General features: G+C 50.7%; 3 protein-coding genes across 4 annotated transcripts; 2 read left to right on the top strand and 1 right to left on the bottom strand.

The window, feature by feature from the left end:
- Nucleotides 1-195: 195 nt before the first annotated feature.
- Nucleotides 196-1,400, bottom strand: TSSK3 (testis specific serine kinase 3). The gene is made up of 2 exons (XM_035562148.1): nt 1,256-1,400; nt 196-857 (listed from the first exon to the last, which is right to left on the bottom strand). Exons 1-2 carry the CDS (start codon nt 1,398-1,400, stop codon nt 196-198), a joined length of 807 nt encoding a protein of 268 aa, XP_035418041.1.
- Nucleotides 1,401-2,162: 762 nt separating this feature from the next.
- FAM229A (family with sequence similarity 229 member A) lies at nt 2,163-2,485 on the top strand. Its single transcript, XM_035562185.1, has 2 exons — nt 2,163-2,269; nt 2,371-2,485. Exons 1-2 carry the CDS (start codon nt 2,163-2,165, stop codon nt 2,483-2,485), a joined length of 222 nt encoding a protein of 73 aa, XP_035418078.1.
- A 732-nt stretch (nt 2,486-3,217) lies between these two features.
- Nucleotides 3,218-21,550, top strand: KPNA6 (karyopherin subunit alpha 6). 2 transcript variants are annotated; one of them, XM_035562073.2, is made up of 14 exons: nt 3,218-3,351; nt 11,668-11,801; nt 12,546-12,641; nt 12,937-13,036; nt 13,340-13,434; nt 14,384-14,515; nt 14,741-14,829; nt 15,845-15,944; nt 16,947-17,110; nt 17,497-17,575; nt 17,984-18,109; nt 18,707-18,834; nt 19,343-19,521; nt 20,482-21,550. In XM_035562073.2, exons 1-14 carry the CDS (start codon nt 3,348-3,350, stop codon nt 20,664-20,666), a joined length of 1,611 nt encoding a protein of 536 aa, XP_035417966.1. In that variant the 5' UTR covers nt 3,218-3,347; the 3' UTR covers nt 20,667-21,550. The 2 variants fall into 2 exon arrangements, with proteins under 2 accessions (XP_035417966.1, XP_035417965.1); XM_035562072.2 differs by lacking the exon at nt 3,218-3,351 and adding an exon at nt 9,597-9,690.
- The last annotated feature ends 517 nt before the right edge of the window (nt 21,551-22,067 follow it).

Here is a 22,067-nt window from a genome sequence, read left to right on the forward strand (position 1 = left end):
GCTCCCTGCCACTGAAGGCCGAGGGCTTTGAGGGAGCAGGTAGAAGTGTCCAGATATGAACCAGGCCCTGTCTCTGCCAGCCAGAGGCCTGGCAGGGCACCCAGGAGGCTGTATAGGTGGTAAACACAGACATCCAAATTTATCGTCATTTTAGAAGCAATCTGTCCCATGGGGGGAGAGCGGAGTGAGCACTTCTCAGGGGTTCGCCAGCCAGGGGTGCCTGCTGACCCCCTCCACGGAGGGCCTCAGGACCATGTCTGGCTCCAGGAGCCTTTTCAGGAGGTCCTGGCACTCCCTAGAGACCCCAAGGTGCCTGGGCAGGGAGACGCCTTTCTGCTGCTGGCACAGCATCTGGGGGATGTTGGTGTCGTCGAAGGGCAGGCAGGCGCACAGCAGGACGTAGAGGATGACGCCCAAGCTCCAGATGTCGCCCTTGCGGCTGTCGTGGGGCACCCCCTGCAGCACCTCAGGCGCCGCGTAGGCCGTGCTGCCGCAGAAGGTGCGGCTCAGCTCCTGGCGGCCCCTGGGGAGCAGCTTGGCAAAGCCGAAGTCCGTCAGCTTCACGGTGCGGCCCTGCAGCAGGGCGTTCTCGCACTTGAGGTCGCGGTGAGCCACCCCGCAGCCGTGGCAGTACCGGATGGCCTCGACCAGCTGGCGAAAGAGCGCCCTGGCGCGGTGCTCGGGCAGGGGGCCCTCGCGCAGCACGCAGTCGAAGATGTCCCCGTCCTCCGCCAGCTCCATCACAAGGTAGATCTTCCCCTCTGCAGACTCCAGCATCTCGTACACCCGGATGATGTTCTTGTGGTCCAAGCGCCTGACGATCTGGAGCTCCCGGGGCAGGAATCTCTGAATAAATTCTGCCAGGAGAAAATTTGCTCACAGAGTGGGGCCAGGGCCGTCCCTGAGCTGCTGATGCCCTGCACCTCTCCTGGCTGGGACCACGGGGATGGGTAGAGGGAGGGAAGGGCGCACCGTGGGCGCTCAGTGCCTTGTGGGCTGGCACCAAGCCTTCCCCCTGGAATGCTCGTCCAGAGGGGATGCTGGGCTCTGCCAGCACTTGGGGCTCCCTGCGGTTGGAGGAGCAGCCAGCTAAATAACCTTTGGGTCATGGCCCCTGGCTGCTCCGCTGGGGGTCAGCATCCGGCCAAACTGCTCTTAGGTGGAAAGTTTGGGAAGCTTATTTTCTGGCAGGAATGAAAAGTCTTCAAGGAGGGATGGTGCCTCAGCCTGGAGTCCCTTCGGGGCCACCTCTTACCTTCTGGGCCTTCCCTCTTATCAATTATTTTAATTGCCACTTTCTTCTGATGCTTTAGGGATAAGGCCTCCTTCACTTTGGAGTAAGTTCCCTCCCCAATGGTCTTGCCAAGCTGGTAGCCATTGGCAAGCAAAAACGCCTCCATGTCCTCCTACAAGCTGGGACCTCTCAGTCTCAGGTCAACCCCCAGCAACTACACAACAGCATCTCAGCAGCCAGGGGCTCCCCGTGCCCCCCGCTGACATGCACAGCACCCCAAGGCCCTGATTGTGCCCTGGTGCTGTGTGAAGGGGAGCACACGGGGACCTATTAAACCCGGGTGTGCTATTATGATGCAGCTGATGCTGCGTGAATCGGAGATGACGGATGTGCATCAAAGTGGGTGGCCACTCGGCCGGGCAGGGGGGATAGGGCTGTGCTGGAACACCCGCTCAGTGGGCACCGTGAGTAGGGGGCTCATGGGGTGGGGAACGCGGGGAATGTGGGGCTGGCCACACGTGCTCCCCCTCCTTTTGCCGTTGCTGCCCCTCTGTGTCCCTTCCCCTCTTTCCCCAGAGCAGGCTGGGGGGCGGCAGTAGGGGATTCAGAACTGGCGTGCTGGGAACGCTTTGCTGCTCGGTGCCATCCTGCACCTCCAGCAAGGGGACGCCGAGGGCAGGCAGTGGCCGTGCCCTGTGCCAGCCTCCTCCTGCTGCTGCCTCGCAGCCGTGCTTCCGAGCTGGGCACATCCAGCCAGCTCCGGCAGCTGGAACCAGAGCGGGCAGTGCCTCCTGCCCTTCGGCAGGGCTAGACCCGGCCCCGGCGAGCCTTGGGCCCCCCTGTGTGGGGCTGGGGATCGCTGGGGCCAGGCCCTGTGCTGCCGTCTCACGGCTCCTTCTCCCCGGTCAGCCACATCCAGGGCCCGGACATGAGCTCCCAGGAAACACCACAGGCCCGGAGGTTCCCCATCGAGGCAGGTGACTGTCCCAGCCTGGCTGCAGCTCCAGAGGCTCAGGAGCCGGTGGGTGCTGAGCAGCCTGCGGGAAGGTAAGGGGGTGCTGAGCCCCGCCAGGACTCCTGTGGGGTGCAAGGTCTGGCCCTGGTGTGCCATGCCGTGCCACTGCCGTCACCCTGCTCTCTCCCCACAGGCAGCTGCGGCGATGCCCCGGGAGCCACTGCCTGACCCTGCCCCACGTCCCCATTGACGTCTTCATTGCCATGGGAGGGAATTGCCGGCGACGCACCACCTGATGCCCCCGCGCCGCTCAGCCCCTGCTGCAGGAGGCTGTGGAGCTGCGAAGGACACAGATCCTTTAAACACTTTATAATGAAAGGACATCTTAGAGCGTTGCTGTGCATGCTGTCCTGCTCCGAGCTGCATGTGCAGCAGGATCGGGCCCGTGTCCCCTCAGTGCCTCCCCTGGGGGGCCTGGAGCCGCCTGCCCCCGGCTCGGCAGGCTGAGGGTGGTGTGGGGACATGGCGGGGCTTGGGGTGCGGGAGGATGGGGGACAGCAGGGTGTGAGGGGACAGGGCTGAGGGGACGTGAGGGGTGACAGCTGAGGGGACGGGACCTGGAGGGACGTGAGGGGATGGGATGTGAGGGGACGTGAGGGGACAGGATGCTAGGGGACAGGGCTGAGGGGACAGGGGCTGAAGGGATGGGATGTGAGGGGATGGGGCTGAGGGGATGTGAGGGGATGGAGTATGAGGGGATGTGAGGGGACAGACATGAGGGGACCTGAGGGGATGTGAGGGGCTGGGGGGACATGAGGGGACAGAACATGAGGGGACAGGGCTGAGGGGATGGGATGTGAGGGGATGGAGCTGAGGGGATGTGAGGCGACAGACATGAGGGGATGGGATGTGAGGGGACGTGAGGGGACGTGAGGGGCTGGGGCTGAGGGGATGTGAGGGGACAGAGCGTGAGGGCACACGGCCGAGGGACCGCCGTTGGGGCGGGGCGAGTCCCTCCTCCCGTCCCGTCCCGCCCCGGGGCGGGGCCGCGCGGCGCGGGGCCGTTTGGCTCCTCTCGGCCGCCGTTCGCCGCCCGCCCCCCGCCGCCCTCCCGCCATATTGTGGCCGCCGCCGGGAGCCGCCGCCTCAGGAGCCGCGATGGGTGAGGGCGGCGCGGGACGGGACCGGGTGGGACCGGGTGGGGGGACGCCGGCCCGCCGGGGGCTGCGGCTCTGCCCGGGGCCGCCCGTGCCCCTCACCGGGCCGGGAGCTGCGGGTAGGGCTCAGCCAGCGCGGCCCCGGTGGGGCCTTTCCCGGGCGGGGGCAGCCGGTGCGGCGGCGGCTGGGCCGGCCGGGGCTCGGTGCGGGGCCGCGGAGCTCGGCCTCACCCGGGGCGGGTTGCGGGGGGACGGGCGGGGACAGACCTGCGGGGGGACGGACGGACTGACTGACTGACAGACCGACCGACCGACCGACCGACCGACCGGCAGTTCCTGCCCGTGACCCAGCAGAGCACGGCTCGTCGCCTCACCTCACGGAAATCCCCCCCGTATCTCCCAATTCCCAGCTAAACCGCCCCCAAAGCCCAGCCACAGCCGGCGGGTCCCGGCGGCGCCGAGAGCCCCTCCGGGGCTGTCCCCGCGTCCCGTCACCGGGATGAGGGAACGGCTCCCGGACACCCTGCAGGCAGCGAGCGTACGGGGGGGAGATTTGTGTTCGTAAGCATAAAGCTGGAGATGCTGCAAGGCCCGGAGGAGCAGCCCTCTCGTTAGATACAAGCAAATAACCGCTGAGCGTTGCCCCTCAGCAGGTCCCGCGGTGCCAGGAGGTTTCTGTCATCCTGGACGTGGTCTGAGACCGAAGCTCCCCGCTCGGGGCCGTGGCGCTTCCGTGAGGCCTGACGGAGCGAGGGGGGTTTGGAGGGGTGAGGTGAGCGGGGAAGCGAAGCCTGCAGTAGGCCTGTTCCACGTGGGCTTCGTCTCTGAGGCAAAAATTAAGGTCTTATCAATTTTCAACTGCCGCAGTTTTTAACCAGAGTTGCCCTTAGAGGTCTTAAAAATGCCCTTTATGGAGGGATGCGGCCTGACCAAGGTGTCAGGAGCTCCTGTGCCGTCTTCAGCCGCCTCCTGCGGGGCTCAGAAGTGAGCGGCTCCGAGTCTGCGGCTGCCCCGGCTGCAGCACCTCCCCGTCTAGAGCAGCTTCTGAAACTTAATGTGCAGCTTGATGTAAAACCTTGACTGGCAACTTTGAATAGAAAAACGTCCTTGGGCCTGTTGGAGCACGTCTGGAAACTGCGTGCGCTTTCTGTGGCTGAGGATATTCGAAGGAGCTTTCCCATCCTTCCCCCCTCTGCCTTGCGGTTTCTTGCTGGAGCTTGAAGCGGACACGTTTCTGACAGCAGCCATTCAATGCTTCCCACTTAAACTTTTTAAAAGTAGCTTTTAAAATAAGCTAAGACTGCTTTTTCAGTGCTCTGGGTTAATAGGTCTAAATTGTGGCAGAACGCTGCTATACTTCGCAGGGTGTGGGTCGGGGGTGCTGTGGTTTGTAGGTAGCTGTAGAGCGTTGGTCTCACCTCCTAGAAACGCCCGTCAGTTCTTTCTTCGTTCACCGTGCAGACTACAAATGTCCGAGTGTCTTTGCTGCGCTGCTCAGCCCGTGCAGCAGTAAGGTTAGGCTCTCAACAAAACTCTTGTGGCTGATGAATTTAACTAGTCACTTGGCTATTTTGCTTTGTTTGCCTGAGTTCCGGAGAGCAAACATGAACTTTGTAAAGGGGAGCTTGATCATCAAAGTGGTGGGTGTAATAGGGAAGGCACTAATTCCTCCAGCCTTTCACTTTTAAGCTATTGTACTTTTGAAGTCCAGATAAACATGCTTATCAAAGCACAATGCTGCTTGTTTCTGTGGAAAAGCACGTGCTGGGAGGGATGAGCTTTTTGGAATTTTGTAGCTCTCTGCAACTCTATTTCAGGCTGCCATAGGACTCCTGTATCTCTTGTGGGTCAAGTTTGAGTTGATCCTTGGTTTAGGAACTGTTACAAAGGACTCCCTGACCTCAGGTGAGAGGGAGTTACACTTCTCAGATCATCAATACGCTCTTAAGGAAGTCTGAAGGTCTTGGGACATGTAAATCAGGCTGAAGGGGATTTATAGGTGCCAAACCCCAGACTTTTGGGGTGAAAAGGTCAGGAGGAAGTAGAGTTGAAGTTTGTGTTCAGAGAACCAGGCTCAAGGACAGCGAGTTCCCCTTACGTCGGGCACGGACAGCCAGAGGGAGGCCTAATCTCGGGCTGACCGTGGTGAAAGACAAGTATGCTGCAGGGCTCTTAATTCCTCCGAAGAGAATTTTTGTGCTCCCCTCCCCCTCCGCAGGCAGCAGCGAGGCTGTTGCACATTCCTGCAGTGATATCACGGCCCTGGCTCTCGCAGCGAAAACCGACGGGAATGAGCCAACGGCGACTGCTGCACCAGACAGCCAAATAACTGCGTGGATAAGTGCTCTGCAAGCGCACGATGTACCCCGGGAGAAGCACCCGGGTGGCAGCAGCCTGTGTTTGAGACCACCCTGCGAGACTGCTGCCTCTGCTTGCTTGGAGCAGGCACTCGGAGAACCTGCAGGAGGATGTAAAAGCAGGAGAACGAAACGAGCAAGCCAGACCTGTGCGAGTGACAGAGCACAGCACTTGGCCTCTCCTCCAGGGTTAGCAGCGGCTGGGTCACTCCAGGGCTGTGGAGGAAAAGCCTCGAGTTGCTGCTTGCTTGGCAGCACTCCTTATGTAGTTGTTTGGTTTCTTGTAGGCACAACTCTTTGGTTTCCTTTTCCCTCCGTCACCTTCTGAGCGATGAAGTGATTTGATTCCCAATTTACTTTTCACTACAAAACTATCAAAATGACAGGTTCAGTATAAAACGACAGGCTTAGCATAGGAACCTGTCCTGGGCTCATGTCTGCCAGCAGTTCGGAGCCGCCTCTTCATGCGGTGCACACTGATAATTCAACTGTTTGTGTATGTTCACCATAACCAACTTCACTTAGTTTGTGTTCAGGAAGTACCGATTATTTAGGCTTCGCTTTCTCCATTCTCAGCTAAACCATTAAGTTGTCCTGGACGCGCTCCTCTAAAGAAGTTAGGTCTGTGTCTGTAGCTGCTGTTACCAAGAACCTTTATGCTATGTTGTAAAGCAAGTGCTTTAAACATCCATTGAAGAATTGGCTGAAGACATGCCTGTAGTGACGTATAATGCATGACGTATCTGAGTTTCAGAAGAACTTTTGTTTCTGTTGCTTCTCAGACTTCAGGAACTTTCACAAATAGGACAGAAGAAACAGAAAATTCACACAAGCACTGCTAATTATCAAGTAAACTTGGAGAGGGTTTACAAACTTATTTCAAGCATTGACTTATTGGCTGCGACCCCTGTTACAGCTGCAAGGCATCAGCTGTGGTCTTCAGAGCCGCACTACGCTTACAAAGAAATTGGTGGCTAATACTTGGCTATGTGGAGAGAGCGTTCAGGTTTTGAGACACTTCAGAAACGCGTAATGCTGTTTCATTTGTTGCTGTTGCACTGATTTCTGGGGTCAGGGCCTGCAGGGAGGCAGGTGGCAGGGGGTTCCTCAGGCTTTTCAGGCGAGTTTATGGGCTGGAAAAGCTTTCTGCCGGGGAGAAGAGATGCGAAGGATGTAAGCAGCAAGGTTGTCAAATGCGACTTTTTAGGTCGTCGATTGCGTTTTGCTCTGATTTGTGGAGCTTAGGGATTTTTCTTTCCTTGGAACTGACCAAGTTCATGCTGTGGCAGGGAAGGCTTGGGTTGGAAGAGGCCTTTCTGGCCTGCTGCTTGCTCAGTTGGGCTAGCTTTGAGAGGTACCAAGGGGCTGCCAATTGACCGAGATCAGTGCTTTTAGTTCATCAAATGCATTAATTTGCCCTTGCGTAATTCTGCTGCTGTATTGAACTCCAAGCACGCGGCCGTCAGCCCTCCTTGCTGGCCAGGTGTTGCCTTAGGTCCATGTCTTGTGGCCAGCAACAGGACTGTAATAGATACCGTACAGAGATTACCTTTGTGAAAGGGTGTTTTGGCTTAAAAAAAAAAGCCTGGTTAGATCTGTGAGTGTAACTGTTCCTCTGTTCTGTCCCTCCAGTCTGACTCAGCAGCACAAGTCCCGATTTAGACGTGCGAGCCCCTGCAGTGACTCAGCTCGGAGGCTCTAATCAGCAGCTGAAAAACTGCTGGAAGCAGCAAGCAGCTTTCTGTAAGGCAGAGCGGTGGGGAGAGCGTCAGCTGGAAAGAAGCAAGGCTGGGTTTCTGATTCAGTAATGTTAAGAAGCCGTTATAGTCTTGGCGGGGTAGCAATGACCCTGGAATTGCCTTTCTGGCCGAGTGCTGTGGCTTTGTTGGCTTTTACATGGGTGGCTGCGGGGCCTGAGGGCTCTGGTGAGCCTTCGAAGTCCAACTTTCACCCTGTTTTTTTCATTTACGTGGTAAAAACTTTCTCATCGTTCAATATAGGGTAAGGAGGAGGGTGGCGTTCTGTTCTATCGCTCTTTGGCTTAGGTGACAACGCGAGGATTTCTCCTCACTGAAGCCGACCATTGCCAGCAAACCTACAGCAGGAGCCAAACTTCTCCGGCCTCCCGAAGGGGTTTCCTTTACGCAGGGAACCGAAAAGGTATTGTTTGACTAAGCTTCACCCCCTAGGTTTGTTCCTGTAGTTCCTGCAAGAGAATTCTCAGCTCGCAGACCACCTGAAAGCATTCCCAGAGTGAATTAACTTGATAAAGCCTGTCTTTGATGTACATTTACATCACAGCTGCCGTGCATGGAACGGGGTACCCGGGGCAGCTGCAGCCTGCTCGAGCTGCTGGGGGAGCTGCCGGCGGGCTGCGGGCTGAGCGCTGCGGTGCAGGAGGAAGCAGCCTGAGTGCCCCGCTTCCGTGGGGCGCTGCAGGGAAGCCCGGAGCCCAGGACTTGTTCCAGGCGCGACATCAGAACGATTCTGTAATTCCGGGGCGCGAGCTGATGCTATCTTGATACAAGGCAGGGCCTAGTTGGTTGTTAGAGAAGAAAACTCTCCTAGCAGAGGCGCAGTGCAAGGCACTGTCCTAGCGCTTTGTGGAGGTTTGGGTGGCCGCTGAAACTTCGAGCAGCTAAAAGAAACGTGCTCCAGTTAGGTTTCCAGTGCCTCTTAGTCAAGAGCTTTTCTATAAAAGCAGAAACTTCTCGGAGCGACAATTTACGTGAAGTTGCAAAGTGAAAACGTGTGGCTTGAGCGTTGTCTGCACGTCACTCGTAGATGACTGTGGATGAGTGCTTTTCCTGGTCAGAGGATCAGACTGCCCCTCCGGCCTGACTTAGTGGGATCGCCGTGTGGGTAGAATTTCAGTTAATAGTTAACGCTGCCGAAGCCTGGCTTGCGGATATACTGGATGAGCCAGATGTTTTGTGCAGAGAATTTGTATGTGCTTGGCCTCCTGCTGTCAGTTCTGTTCCACGTGTTCGCGCTTGCTGCAGCCTGGTGCTGACAGCATCAGCTGAGCTCACCACGGAGTCAGAATCTTGCACGCGTGACGTCGCTGCCATAGAAATGGGAGGTAAGGTAACAAATTGGCATTCCCACGTCAAAATGTTGGGACAGGATGGACTGGAAGAAAGTCAAGGGAAAGGACCTGAGGAGGCGTAGGTGTGCGAAATAAAGTAGAAGACCAGTGGCGGTTGCGCAGAGGTGCGTGGTTGTCCAGCCGGCACAGAAAGTCACCCTGCAGGGGCTGGCTGCCTCCGTGGGGGTTCCCTGCAGTGTCACGGTGGTGCTCAAAGCTCCTGAAATCAGGAGCCTTACGCTGCGCGGCACAGCGTACACCGAGTGTGTGAGGCCTTGCTGCCTGGCCGGCTTCCCTCTCTGCGCTGACAGCCAGCTCCAGGCTGCCGGGGTGTGCCGGCAGAGCGGGGTTGTGCAAGTCCCCGGGCAGCTCGACTGTCACGTGCCGCTCAGCTATTCGTGTGACGAACTGGCTGGTAATCCCGGGCACACTGCTAAGCCACTTAATCGCTTTTTCTTCCTCCCTTTCTTAAAACCTACCTTTTAACTGGGGACTTCGCCTTCCGAAGGGAGGTAGCAGATTTGTCTCTGTTAGGGATTCTGTTGTAATCTTTCCAAATTAAGCTGTTACTCCTTTACGTGCCCGTATCGGCCGTTAGTGCTGGGTAGTCACATGGATGCTTCGCCTACAGAACAAATGGCAGGGGTGAAATTAATTCCTGAATTAAGATCTGTATGTAGATGATGCCTCGCTCCTGTAAGATCGGCTATAAACAACCCCCTGTACATTTTGTCTTCTGTCTCCTGAAGTAGCTGCTACTCGGTCAAAAATAATGAAGATTTTCCCCTCCACCCTGGCGTACAGCCCTGTAGGAAGGGGGATGGCCGGGGGGAGCAGGGGCCTGGCTTCTGAGAGCTTCAGGCTGCTTCCTTGCTGTGTCAGTGGTCCTCTAGGACAAGGTGGGTGTGTCAAATGCCTTTACAAACATGCCAGTTATTCCTCTGAACCTCTTCCTTGCGAGAAGAGAGCTCGGGAAAAAAGGAGCCCTGCTCTGACTTGTTTCAGCCCTCCGCTCTCTGGAGGCTCTGTGTGTTTTCCTCGGTGGTGCTCAAGTACGATGCAGTCCCTTTTTCATAGAACTGCTGTGCCCTAAACAACTACTGAAGGGCTTTCTAATACAGCACTGGAATACTGCTTCTTATTGATGAAGAGCTGGTGGTTTCTTCTCAGCCTCAGAGGTGCCAAAAAACTCACAGCCCGCTGTGCTACACCTCCTCAAGCCTTGGCATGTCTCTGGGGTCAGCTGAGCTTCAGAACGGGCTCAGGACTGTTTGCCAGGGGCATGGGTGTTTGTTGCAGTGTAAGTGGCCAGAGGAACTTGATTTTTTTGGTGGTGTTTTTGCTTTATCTGTTGCCTTTCACAAGAACGTCCTTGCTGGTTTGGCCAGGGAAGGGAATGCCCTCTCAGAAAGCAGATACTGCGAGGAGGAGTGTGACTCTCCTAATGTTTAGCGTCTCTAGGTATTGTCTTGAAATCCTATAACTGAAAGTATTTTGTTTCCTCATGTTAACGTGAACTCTTCTGCTTGTTTCCTCCTTCCATAGCAGTGAGCCGCTGGATGTCTGTACACTGTACCTGCCTGCCCTCGGCTCGGCTGTGGGCCCTGCTAGCAGGAGGGCAGTAAGGTCTGCAACTTCTCTAGCTGATCTTGGAGGGCTTCCAGAGTGGCTGGAGGCAGCTGATAAGTCAGACGTGGACTTTCTGTAAGCAACGTGCCTGAGGAGCGCTTAAAGGTTGAAGGAGGAGGTGTGAGGAGATAGCTGCCGACTTTCACAGGGTGCTTCTTCCAGCTGCTAGGGGCAGGTGGACAAAACACAGATACTGGTGTCCAGCAGGCTGCCAGGGAATCGTCGTCTGGTCTCAGGGCTAACGGGCAGTTTGCTGCTCTGCATCGTCGCTGCTTCCTCCCTGTCCTGGGAAGGGCACAGACGTGAGGCCCAAGCGATCTGTCTCATAAACGGGAGAAAGGGAGCGTTTGGGAAGATGACGAAAGGAGTTGATGTGGTCGAAGCAGGGGGTTGTAGCTGGGTGCAGCTGAGGAATTGATATCCTCCTGTGCTCAGGCTACTGCTTGGCCCTGTTGTTTTTACTGTGCCAAATAGTGGAGTGTCACTTCCCTGACTGGGAGGCAAATACACAAGTAATCAGGTTTGAAGTACTGCGTTAGTCAGATGTGAAGCAGCAAAATAAGTAGGTCAGGTACCGAACGCTTGCAGTAAGCTGGCAGGGCAAACATGGCCTGTGATATGTGCAGCTTGTCTCTTTGCAGTGTTTTTAGTGGAGTTGTAAAATCAAGGCTGCAGTTTATTGTGAGCTCTGTTGGGTTTTTGCCATGCAGATGTGGTTTGGAACTTCCACGGGCTGCTCCGAAATGCTGAAGTTGATGCAGTCACCGACTGACAATCAGAACGGCCTTCAGCAGATGTCTGGAGGGGAAGGAATGTCGAGGTGTGGATTATTCCCTGATGGTACAAGGGAAATAAGTTCTGCTAATACCAAGCTAGAACTTAGTTACACACCTCCTGAGGACGGTGAAGCTCTTTGAGGAGAAGCTTTTCATATGAGTGACGTGCTTCAACGTTGTGACGTTGGATCCAGGTTCCTTTCAGAACAGTAAATCTGCTCTGCTTCCTACAAACTTAACAACATTCTTGCCACAACAGCACATCGCCTGAACTAATCTCAGGATCATATTCCAGCTTGAAGCTTTTACTTTAGTGTGTAAGAGACCAGCTCTTGCTTTTTACATTAAAGGGCTATTTAATCTGGCTGTTCTTTGCTTTTTTATGTGCACCAACATTCTTGTTGAAAATGACACGCTGGTAAAGGAGCAGAGAGTGACCAGAAATCTGAGGCCTTTTTTTCCTCTTCACAGAAACCATGGCGAGTCCTGGAAAGGATAACTATCGAATGAAGAGTTACAAGAACAAAGCCCTAAATCCTGAGGAAATGCGTCGGAGAAGAGAAGAGGAAGGAATTCAACTGCGCAAACAGAAACGAGAGCAACAGGTAACTCTCATCTTGACTAGCTTGTGTACAGCCTTAACACAACCAAGATTGTGCTGCTGCCAAACGGGAATCTTCAAGGATCTGTGCATTAAGGTTTGTTGGCAGTCCTCTTATTTTTCCCGTTCTGAGATCTTGCTTTGCTTTTCCTTTGTACCTAGTACAGAGTGTCGCTCATACCAAGGGCTCTCCAAGCACTTTGTCTTTACGGTACTGAAGGTTTTTGTTCACAGATCCTTGTTTTTACATTTTTTTGTTATTAATTAGTGAATGGAGTTGCTTCAAGAAGCAGGGAGAGTAAGTGAAAGTACGGGCTGCGTGCGTTTCTTAACTCTGAGCTGTATTTTTTTTTTTTTTTTTTTTTTTTTTTGCTGGGAGGTCTGTGAAAGCGAAAGGTGATTCTCAGGTGATATGTGTGGCTCAGACTAAATGATTGCATCATCTACAAGCTGCCTTCTCCCTGTTTTCCCTAACTTGTTAGGCCAAATTCTGCACTTGCCTATACCAGTGCTTCAGTGACTTGGGCATTTGCATATCTGAGAGCAAGACTTAGCATGTTTTATTATCAGGGTTTGGGTGCCAAGCTAGTCTTCAGTGTGCAGAGCTGTTATTAATGACTACTTTTCTATTCAGGTTACGCTTCGTCTATAGCTGACGGTATCTTGTTTGAGGAACAAGAATGTCTACTTACGAAGACTGTTAATCATTGCTTTCTAATAATGACTCCCGTGTTTTGTTCCCTGTCAGCTCTTTAAAAGAAGAAATGTGGAACTGATCAGTGAAGATGCCTCCATGTTTGACAGCCTCCTCGTGGATTCCTATGTTAGTTCTACAACATGTGGGGTAAGGTGCCTCTCCTTGTTGTAATCATGCCTTCAGATAGATTTCATGCTGTGGACTGCATAACACTGATAAACCACAACCTGTTTGTTTTTCCCTGGTTCGGGGAATGTTGCTAGTACTACTACAACAAACTGGAGAAGTCTGCCAGGAAGCAAATAGCGTGCTGTAATCTCAGACAGCGCGTCTCTGGATTAATAGCAAGCACAAAATTGTGGTAGGCTGTCTGGACTGTGATACCTTAAATAAGCTTAATGTGACATGGAACTGCTGTTCTGTCTCCTTTGCATCCTTTCAGGAGGGAGTGATCACAAGAGAGATGGTAGAGATGCTTTTTTCAGATGACCCTGACCTACAGCTCGCAACCACACAGAAATTCAGGAAGCTACTTTCCAAAGGTAAAAGTCACTCGTCCCTGCCCAAGGGTCCGACATTGGCTTTATTTCAGGAGTATTTGTGCGCTTGAAGTGTTGTACAGAAGTTTTTCCAGCTTTGAGTTTGGGGAAGGCTATAATCTAGAAACTTAATCTAGTAAATTTACTAACTATTTATAATTGAATAAATCTTACTGAAAGCGATTCTGAGGAGTTGTCCTGCCAAGTTCAGTACAGCTTGAAACCATTCATGTCAATAATAGTTCATGCTTATTATTGCCCTGTATTAGACCCATATACTATTTTGACACTGCGTTGCTATTTCAGAGCCAAATCCTCCAATAGATGAAGTGATAAACACTCAAGGAGTGGTGGACAGATTTGTTGAATTCCTGAAAAGAAGTGAAAATTGCACGTTACAGGTAAAGCAGACTGTTAGGAATTCTTCATGGCTTGTAGCTGTTAAATCTTTGCAGCTGAGCAGCATGAACCCGCTGGTGCTATTAGAGAAAAGTGGTCTTGAACCCAAAAGATGCAGGTTGTATGATGTATGGGAGAAGATAAAGATAGCTTTAGTGCTTGGAAAGGGGCAACAGAAAAGTTATAGATTGCTACAAATTCAGTTCTTGGAAGAATACTGGCAAAAATAATGAAAAACTGTATTTCAATTGCAGCAGAGGGGAATTTATCATTCCTGTGTCTGATGTTGCTGCTGGAAGCTAGTGGAGCCGCAGAGGAAGCGTGTAGGGAGCCATTGTGTAAGGAAAAACCTCCATTATTGGAGGCTTTTAAGAACGGGCTAAGTGGCTGTTAGAAGTGACATAGGTAGTACTGACCCTGCCGTGGGGCAGAGGGATGGACTAGATGGCTTTTTGAGATTCCTTCCAGCTTGGTAATAACTATAGTTATCTTGTAGGAGTTAAAGATACTTCCATACATGGAGTTGGATCTCAGAGCTGATGGCTGCCTTCGTAATTTTCTATCTTCCCTCTGGCCCAGGGCCACGTATCATGAGGCATCTTTGTAGTGTTAGCCAGATGAGAGGGTGGGCTAGAACTGCTTGCACTGAGTAGATAAAGCTTCCTGTTCCGTGTCTTTCTGGGGTATGCCTCTTCACTTTCGTACAGGAAAGTGGTTGTAGAGGTAAATGTCTTCACTCGTTAAGCTGAGCCTATGAGAAGGCAGGTGTGGGTTTTTCTTACTGTTCAAGAAAAATCTTTTTCTTAAGGGTATTGAGGTGTTTTGTTGGGGAATGCTTTCTCTCAAGTGTTTTAAGAGAAGATGAAAGAATTGTGGCTGAAATTTAATAGCAAATACCTTGCTACATCAGGGTTATTTTATTCACACTTCTGTCATTTCTGCTTGTTTCAGTTTGAAGCAGCGTGGGCACTGACGAATATTGCGTCGGGAACTTCCCAACAAACAAAAATAGTAATTGAGGCCGGGGCAGTTCCTATCTTTATAGAGCTGTTAAACTCTGACTTTGAGGATGTTCAAGAACAGGTAAGGTTCACTTCTTACTTTGGGGTTAGGGAAAGAACCACAGCGGATCGCACACAATTAAATACAATGTTTAAAATAAGTGACTAGTCTGAGAGCTAGCTTCAGACCACAAACTGAAGTGTCTGTTACCTGGAGTTACAGGAAAATGCTTTCTTAGCACACTACCCTTTTCTTTCTCTGTTTGGAAACTGCGTGAATGCTAAAACTGTTGCTGTTTCCTTTCAGGCTGTCTGGGCATTGGGGAACATTGCTGGAGACAGCTCTGTGTGTAGAGATTATGTCCTTAACTGCGCTATTCTTCCTCCCTTGTTAATGTGAGTAGCCATGAATACTTGCCAATACACTTTGTGAAGTCCCACTGTACTGCAGCAGAGCAATATTTGAGCTGGATGAATAGATTCCCTAGCAATGTGTGTTGATGGGAATCAAACCATTGGTACCAGATGATAAACTGGCAGCTCAGACAAGTATCTGATAACTAGTGGGACTTGGTAGATAACATGCCTTCTCACAAACCTTTACACTGCCCTGAATCTGCAGCGGGTGCTGTTGCAGTGTGCTTGCCTCTCTGAAGTCATAGGCCTTGCTGTTTCACTGTGTCCCTCCAAATGCCTGTTCTTGTGCTTACGCTGTGGATTTCAGGTGCTTGTCTGAGTGGGCTTCTCTAGGACTGAGGAAAGGGAAGCAGGTCTCTGCACACCACCTTGCCTCTGAGCTCTCTGGTGCGGTACATCCCACCACAGTCAGGAGATCTGTCTGTCAAGAGCGTGCTCTCCAGTACCACTCGCCGCTTTGGAAGCGATTGTTTACTGTATCCTGTCCTTGGCAAACTGATGCTTTGTCACAAATGACCTGGTTTGCTATACTGGTCCTCCTGTCAGTCCCCTCTCTCAGCGATAACTGACTGAAGCCTTCCTCAGCCCCCAGGACTTACTGTCTCCACTGCAGAGTAGAGACAGCAGTTTGTCAGCTGCTCACTGAGAGGCCATCTCACCTCTGGTGCAAGCGTCTGGGCTGAATTTGATCTTGGAACTGCATTTGACTAACTTACACTTCCTTCTGCAACTTGTCTAGCATGGAGCTTGCCTGTTCCATGTCACTGTAGTGTTAGGAAAATAGCTGTTTGTTCTAGAAGTAGTTGCGTTTCACTCCTCTTCTTGCTCATTGAGAGGCTCAAGTGACAAAGAGCATGGCTTGAGCTACAGCAAGTGGAATAGTGGTTTGACTTCCTCACAGTTGTACAATTGTTTTATTTTTTTTGATTCCCGTGCTGGTTTCCAGCAACTTACGTTCTACACCAAGGATAATGCATGGTAATTGTCTCTTCAGGCTCCTTACAAAGTCCACCAGGTTGACAATGACACGAAATGCTGTCTGGGCCTTGTCGAACTTATGCAGAGGAAAGAGTCCGCCACCTGAATTCGATAAGGTGAGAGTAAGTGCCTTGTTGGCAGATGTGATGGGGAGACACCCAGCCAAGATGTTTGTCTAAATTAATTTTGGCCGTTGGACTTCTGTAAGATGTTCTGGGAGGGAATGGGGTGAGGTTCTTCCTGCTGAGGTGGATCTTACTGTTCAGCAGATATTCGAGTGCCTGTTTAATATTCTGCCAGCCTTGCTGCATGGCTCTGTTGGCAGCCCATCAGCTTAGCCCCTCGAGTAAGGGGCAAACCCGGACTTCTGTGTAAGTAGCACATACTCTGGGCTACCCTGAATTCTTTTGTTGTGTATGCTGGAAGCCTGCAACTTTGAAATTGAGACTGAAAACTCAATTCTGAGGCATCCAGATTTTACAGAACAGGACCAGCTACATTACAGCTGCGGTAGCTTTCTTCTTGCTCTTCCCTGGTATGCCAGTGGCACTAACAGAAGGTTCTGCTGGTCGTTCAGATCCGTCTCATCCTTTTTTGTTTGGTAAATCTGAAACGGTTTTAGATCAGCATGTTTTTGTTTTGTGTTTTTAAAATGAAAGCTTGCTTATCAAAGCTGGGAAGCCTGCAGTGAAGGGTGAAATCTAAATTCAGTGTAAATATAAAAACAAATACTTGAAGCACTTGGAAGTGTAACTGTTGCTGTTCTGAATACTGAGTTTTTTAGGGTTAGTGAGATCAAGAAATGGAGCGGCACTCTTGCATAAGAAATGTAAGGAGCTTCCAAACTGCAGCGTGCATGGTAGCACTTGTCTCAGGAGTCTGCACTTGATCCAAGAGGAAGGGATGTAATTTTAGTTTAGTAGTAAAGCTGTTGAGGTAACTTTAAACCGTGATTACGAGGTATGTAAGCCAGCAAGGAAGCTGCTGACTTTGGGGAAGGAAGCTGTGGACATCAATATTGTTATCTTGTCAGTCAGCGTGGCCGTGTGGTGTTGGTATGCAAATGTGGTGGTCCTTGACAGGCTGTGACTAATGCGGGGCGGTGGCTGTTGTTGTAGGTATCTCCCTGCCTGCCAGTGTTGTCCCGACTATTATTCAACAGTGACTCTGACTTGCTGGCAGATGCATGCTGGGCTCTTTCCTATTTATCAGATGGCCCCAATGAGAAAATTCAAGCAGTTATTGACTCGGGGGTGTGTCGGCGACTGGTGGAGCTGTTAATGTAAGTATCTTGCCTCACTGCTTCAGCCTGGTGAGACTGGGCAGCAGTTCATACCCAAATCGTCAGAGCGCTCCCCACCTTGTGGGGGCAGGATCCAGGCACTGCCTTAACCAGCTCTGCTGGGGCAGTTACGAAAGAGGGTCTGAAGCAGGGTGGGAGCTGTAGGTTATTGGCCTCTTCTTTCCGAGAGAGGCAGAGCATTTTCTAGTGCTGGAGTGCTAGTTAATGCTGTACACCAAGGAGAACTTACTAAACAGAGGTTTGGACTGAGACTGTATGCTAGGGAATGGAATACTAAGTAATGCAGATGGGAGGCTGGGGGGAGGATTGCCTAAATATCCAGGCGCAGTGATGTATTTGTTGTCCTTGCACCATCTTTCCTGCAGGCACAATGACTACAAAGTGGCCTCCCCCGCTTTGCGAGCAGTTGGCAACATCGTGACAGGAGACGACATCCAGACCCAGGTGAGGGGGATAGGAATGTTTTACAGATGCAGCTAAAGAGGAATACAGCTCTTAATAATATGTATGGAAATTGGGAAGTATGGTCTTGTATGTCTGCAGCAAGTTTTCTTAGGATCAAGGTGCACCATTTGCTTTTCTCTTGTGGTTTTTTTTTTTTTTTTTGCTACTCTGAAGAGTGTAATTTTAGTGCAATTTCAGAAACTCAAACTCTGTTTTTGGGATATATGGGAGGTGGGGTGGAATACATTTCTTTACTACATAATGTAGAAGTGCCATTGCTCCCCTCTTCTCTAAAAGGTCAGGAAGGGAATTGCAGTGCCCATACAGCATATTCACGGTGTGAAAATTGAAAGCGCTTAGCTTTCTGCCTGATACTGGTGATCTAACTGCTGCTTTCTTTCTCTAAAGGTGATTCTGAACTGTTCAGCCTTGCCATGTCTCCTTCACTTATTAAGTAGTCCCAAGGAGTCAATCAGGAAAGAAGCCTGCTGGACTATATCTAACATCACAGCAGGAAACAGAGCACAAATACAGGTACAGCATTGAGTCTTCTCTAGTACACCTGTAAAAATCCTAGATTCCAAGCTCAGCATTAAGAACTTGCATTTTTTTCATATCTGATGCCTTGAGGCTGTTTTTTCCATATCCTTTATTTGGAAGTTATTTGCAGACTTCTGCACCTAGCCATCTGCCAAACAAAAGCTTAAAACAAAAGTGCTAACTGTACCTACAAAGACTGGGCTGAAATGAGTCCCACAGGTTGGGTCATTGGAGTAATGAGAGACACGGCCCCAGTTTCTCTATATGCAATTAGAAATGCCCCTTCGAAAAGCTGTAGCTTGTTGAGTTTTAATTATCCTTTCAATGACCTGTGTACAAGGGCAGATAAATGATGAAAGCATTCCTACAGTATTGATGTAATAATAAAGATCTACTGTGCTAGTTACAGAATTGAATATCTTGCATTACTACGATCTGGCTGAAGAATGAAATGGAGGAATCACTGAAGGGAATAGCTTGGAAAGTTCTTTCTGAATTGGAAAATGGAAGTAGAGATTTTGTTCAGGTTTCTTAATAGCCTCTTTAGAAACCGTGTTGTCAATTCAAACACTTACTATTCTCTCTCCCCAGGCAGTCATAGATGCAAACATTTTCCCGGTACTGATAGAAATCTTGCAGAAAGCAGAATTCCGTACGAGGAAAGAAGCAGCATGGGCAATTACAAATGCAACGTCAGGAGGAACTCCTGAACAGATCAGGTACTCGCTGTGACTCCTCTTAAGGGAAATCAGTCTGAATGTACGGTAGCTTCGTCTTTATGGGAACTGCGAGAACAAGTAACAAGGGACTAATTTGGAGAACCTCAGGGAGAGTACCTGAGACACAGGCCAAGCTATACAGATCACATGCTGTGCTGTAAATTGTAGTTTCCTTCTGAATTAAGGATAAGCCAGTCCAAACTACTCCCTCCCATCCCATTTACGTAGCTTAGACTAGGCTAAATGTCCAAACTTGGTGACAGATTAAAATAGTGTGGATCTAATTTGAATAGCACCTGCATTTCAAGAAATTTTATTTTTAAAAAAAGGGGAGGGGTTGTATACAAATGCAAATAAGTAGCTAAAAATTAGCCTTGCAAAATAGAAATCTTACCTTAAAATAAAGCAATATATTTTAGCTTGACTCACTTCTCCTGTTCTTTATAACTGAGCAAAGGGGATGCTAGCTATCCTGAAAGTGAATGTATGTTCTTGGTGCTCTCTTTAGATACCTGGTAAATTTGGGTTGCATCAAGCCTCTTTGTGACCTGCTGACCGTCATGGACTCCAAGATTGTTCAGGTGGCGCTGAATGGCCTGGAGAACATACTGAGGCTTGGAGAGCAAGAAGCCAACCAGAGTGGGACAGGCATCAACCCTTACTGTAGCTTGATCGAAGAGGCGTATGGTAGGTTGTGGTTTGGTGGTCTTTGAAAACAATAGATTATATTGAAAGGTCTGATGCTAGGTGGTTTTTGGTTGCTTTTCCGACTAGTGAAGGGATTTGATATATTCTAAATTAGTCAGTATTTGCTCCAATAATAGATCATGCTGTCTTTTTTAGAGTCTTACGATACAGCGTAAGACAAAACACTAGGAAGCAAAAACTGTCACACTTACCTGGGTTTCTTAGAGCTGGATGCCAACCGGATAATTGTGGCTTGCACTGTTGGGAATATTAATCAAAATAAGCTGAGCTAAGTAAGAAGTCCGTGACACTTCTTGCTGCAGTTGTATGATGGAAATCCAGAGAGACATAGCTTTTCCCTGGAGAGGCCTAATTTGGTGTTTCTTGTCCTGCTCCTAATGCTTTGAGGAACAGTTCCTATTTTGGTCTGAAATGCCCTGTATACTGCCAGTGTCTTTTTTGCCCTCTCACTGTTACATCGTGTGTCCCAGTAAGAATAATTCTTGAAATTCTTGAATATGTAATGCTTGGATGCTTCCTGTTCAGCAGTGGATTTAATTGGGACAGCTAAAGCTGTTGCTGCCCTTCTGCTGGAGATTACTGGGACAGGCCCTACCTCCTTCCCCCTGCAACTGCCAAACTTCTCACAGACAGTGATATTAATTTCATTGATGATCAGTTTTGTGCTCGCAGCTCTCTGCTGGAGACCGTCTGCTTTAGCTGTATCAGCTAAACCTACAATTGGAAAGGCATTAATGCTTTCCGGTACAGATTAAATCCACAAGCAGCTCTAGAGAAACAGGAATAGTTAGCTTTAGCTGCTAGTGCTGCTCACAAAATGCTATTCTAACACAGACAAGGGTCTTGCAGTGAATAGAGGGAAGGGTGGAGGATGGATTTGGGACAGCGTGAACAATAGGACCTCCTTGTTTCATTGCATTTCACTTTTTCTTCTCTAAGGCTTGGATAAGATAGAGTTCCTGCAGAGCCATGAGAACCAAGAGATCTACCAGAAGGCCTTTGACCTGATTGAGCACTATTTTGGAGTAGAGGATGACTCCACCCTAGCTCCCCAGGTAGATGAGAACCAGCAGCAATTCATCTTCCAGCAAGCTGAAGCCCCCATGGAAGGTTTCCAGCTATAATGTGTCCGGGGGGGGGAAAAAAAAAAAACCACCACAAACTTGCCAGAAAGCAACTGGGAGCAGCTGATTGTCCCATTCCTCCTTGCAAATGGAAGGCTGAACACCCACTCCACCTGTTAGGAAACAATTCTTCCTTCAAACAACTAGAAACAGTGCTTTGTCCTCATGGAAAGGAGGGGATATCTTGCACATTTTTTCTTTTTGCTGCTGCATATGTGTCTTTAATGCAGGCATCTGGGTGGAGGAAGAACACTGAGGTAACAGATTGTACCTCTTGGGGTTTTTTTCTTTGTGGTGATCTCTCCCAAATGTCACTTCTTACCTCGGGTACTTAATTGAGATTTCAGCATTGGGTTGGGTAAGAACACAAATAGAAAGTAAGCATTCTGACAACAATAATTCTGGAAACCTGGGTTGATCTATTTAATTTTTTGCACATATTACTCTTATTAAAGACTCTAATTTGCCAAGAGCAAAGTTTAGCCCTGGCCTTTCTGCGACCCTCCTTCAGTGGACAGTCCTGACAGAGCTGGGCCAAGTTCCCCTGATACATGCTGTAAATGGACAATGAAGCGGGACGTTCTCCCTCTCCGGGGAAGAGTTTTCTGGGGGAAGGATTCTTCCCTTGGCCTAGATTTTGTTCCCGAAGAACTGCTAGTAGCATTTACAAGGAGAAAAGCACCACGACCCCAAGGCTGGTAACTGAAGAGGGCGGGATGCTGGGGTGGTTTCTGAGAGGAAGCACAGCTGCCGCTGCACAGGCTTTGTTTGCATTGCTACTGCTTGGAGTCACAGAACTGTTGAAATGGTGAAAACCCATCCTCATCTTTACTTGAAAGCTTTTTTTTTTCTCCTGTGAGAAAAATTGTGTTCTGAGTTCTGGATTTTCTTTCTCTTTTTTTTTTTCTGACCTGGGCTGGGGGGGATGGTTTAAGGGCTGTGTGTGGTGCTGACTGCGGCGGCACCGCGCCTCGGTTTGGGGTCTACCCCAGTCACATCATGTACATTTACTTCAGGAAAAGAATCCAAATCTCTGTATTTTTTTATATCAGATAGGGGTAGAGATTTGTCTACAGGGGCCGCACAGAAAGCGGTACGTGAGGCGTGTAACGGCTGTGAGGCGGCCACGCCCGGGGCTGTGTTGCTGACTGAATAACGGCCGCCGCCGGGCCGGGCCCGAGCCCTCTGCGGGGGGTGGCGGGAGGGCCGCTGGGGGGGGGAGGGGGGGCGCGGGGCACGCCGGGAGTTGTAGTGCGGGGGGGTTGCGGAGAGCCCCGCGCGGGGCACGCCGGGAGTTGTAGTCCGCGGGGCTGCCCGCCGCGGCTGCCGCTTCTTGCCGGCGTTTCCCGGCGGGCCCCGCGGCGCCCGACGCTGATTGGGCGGCGGCGCGGGACGGCGCAT

This window comes from Cygnus atratus, chromosome 23 (assembly GCF_013377495.2).
Source record: "Cygnus atratus isolate AKBS03 ecotype Queensland, Australia chromosome 23, CAtr_DNAZoo_HiC_assembly, whole genome shotgun sequence".
Classification (NCBI taxonomy): Eukaryota; Metazoa; Chordata; class Aves; order Anseriformes; family Anatidae; genus Cygnus; species Cygnus atratus.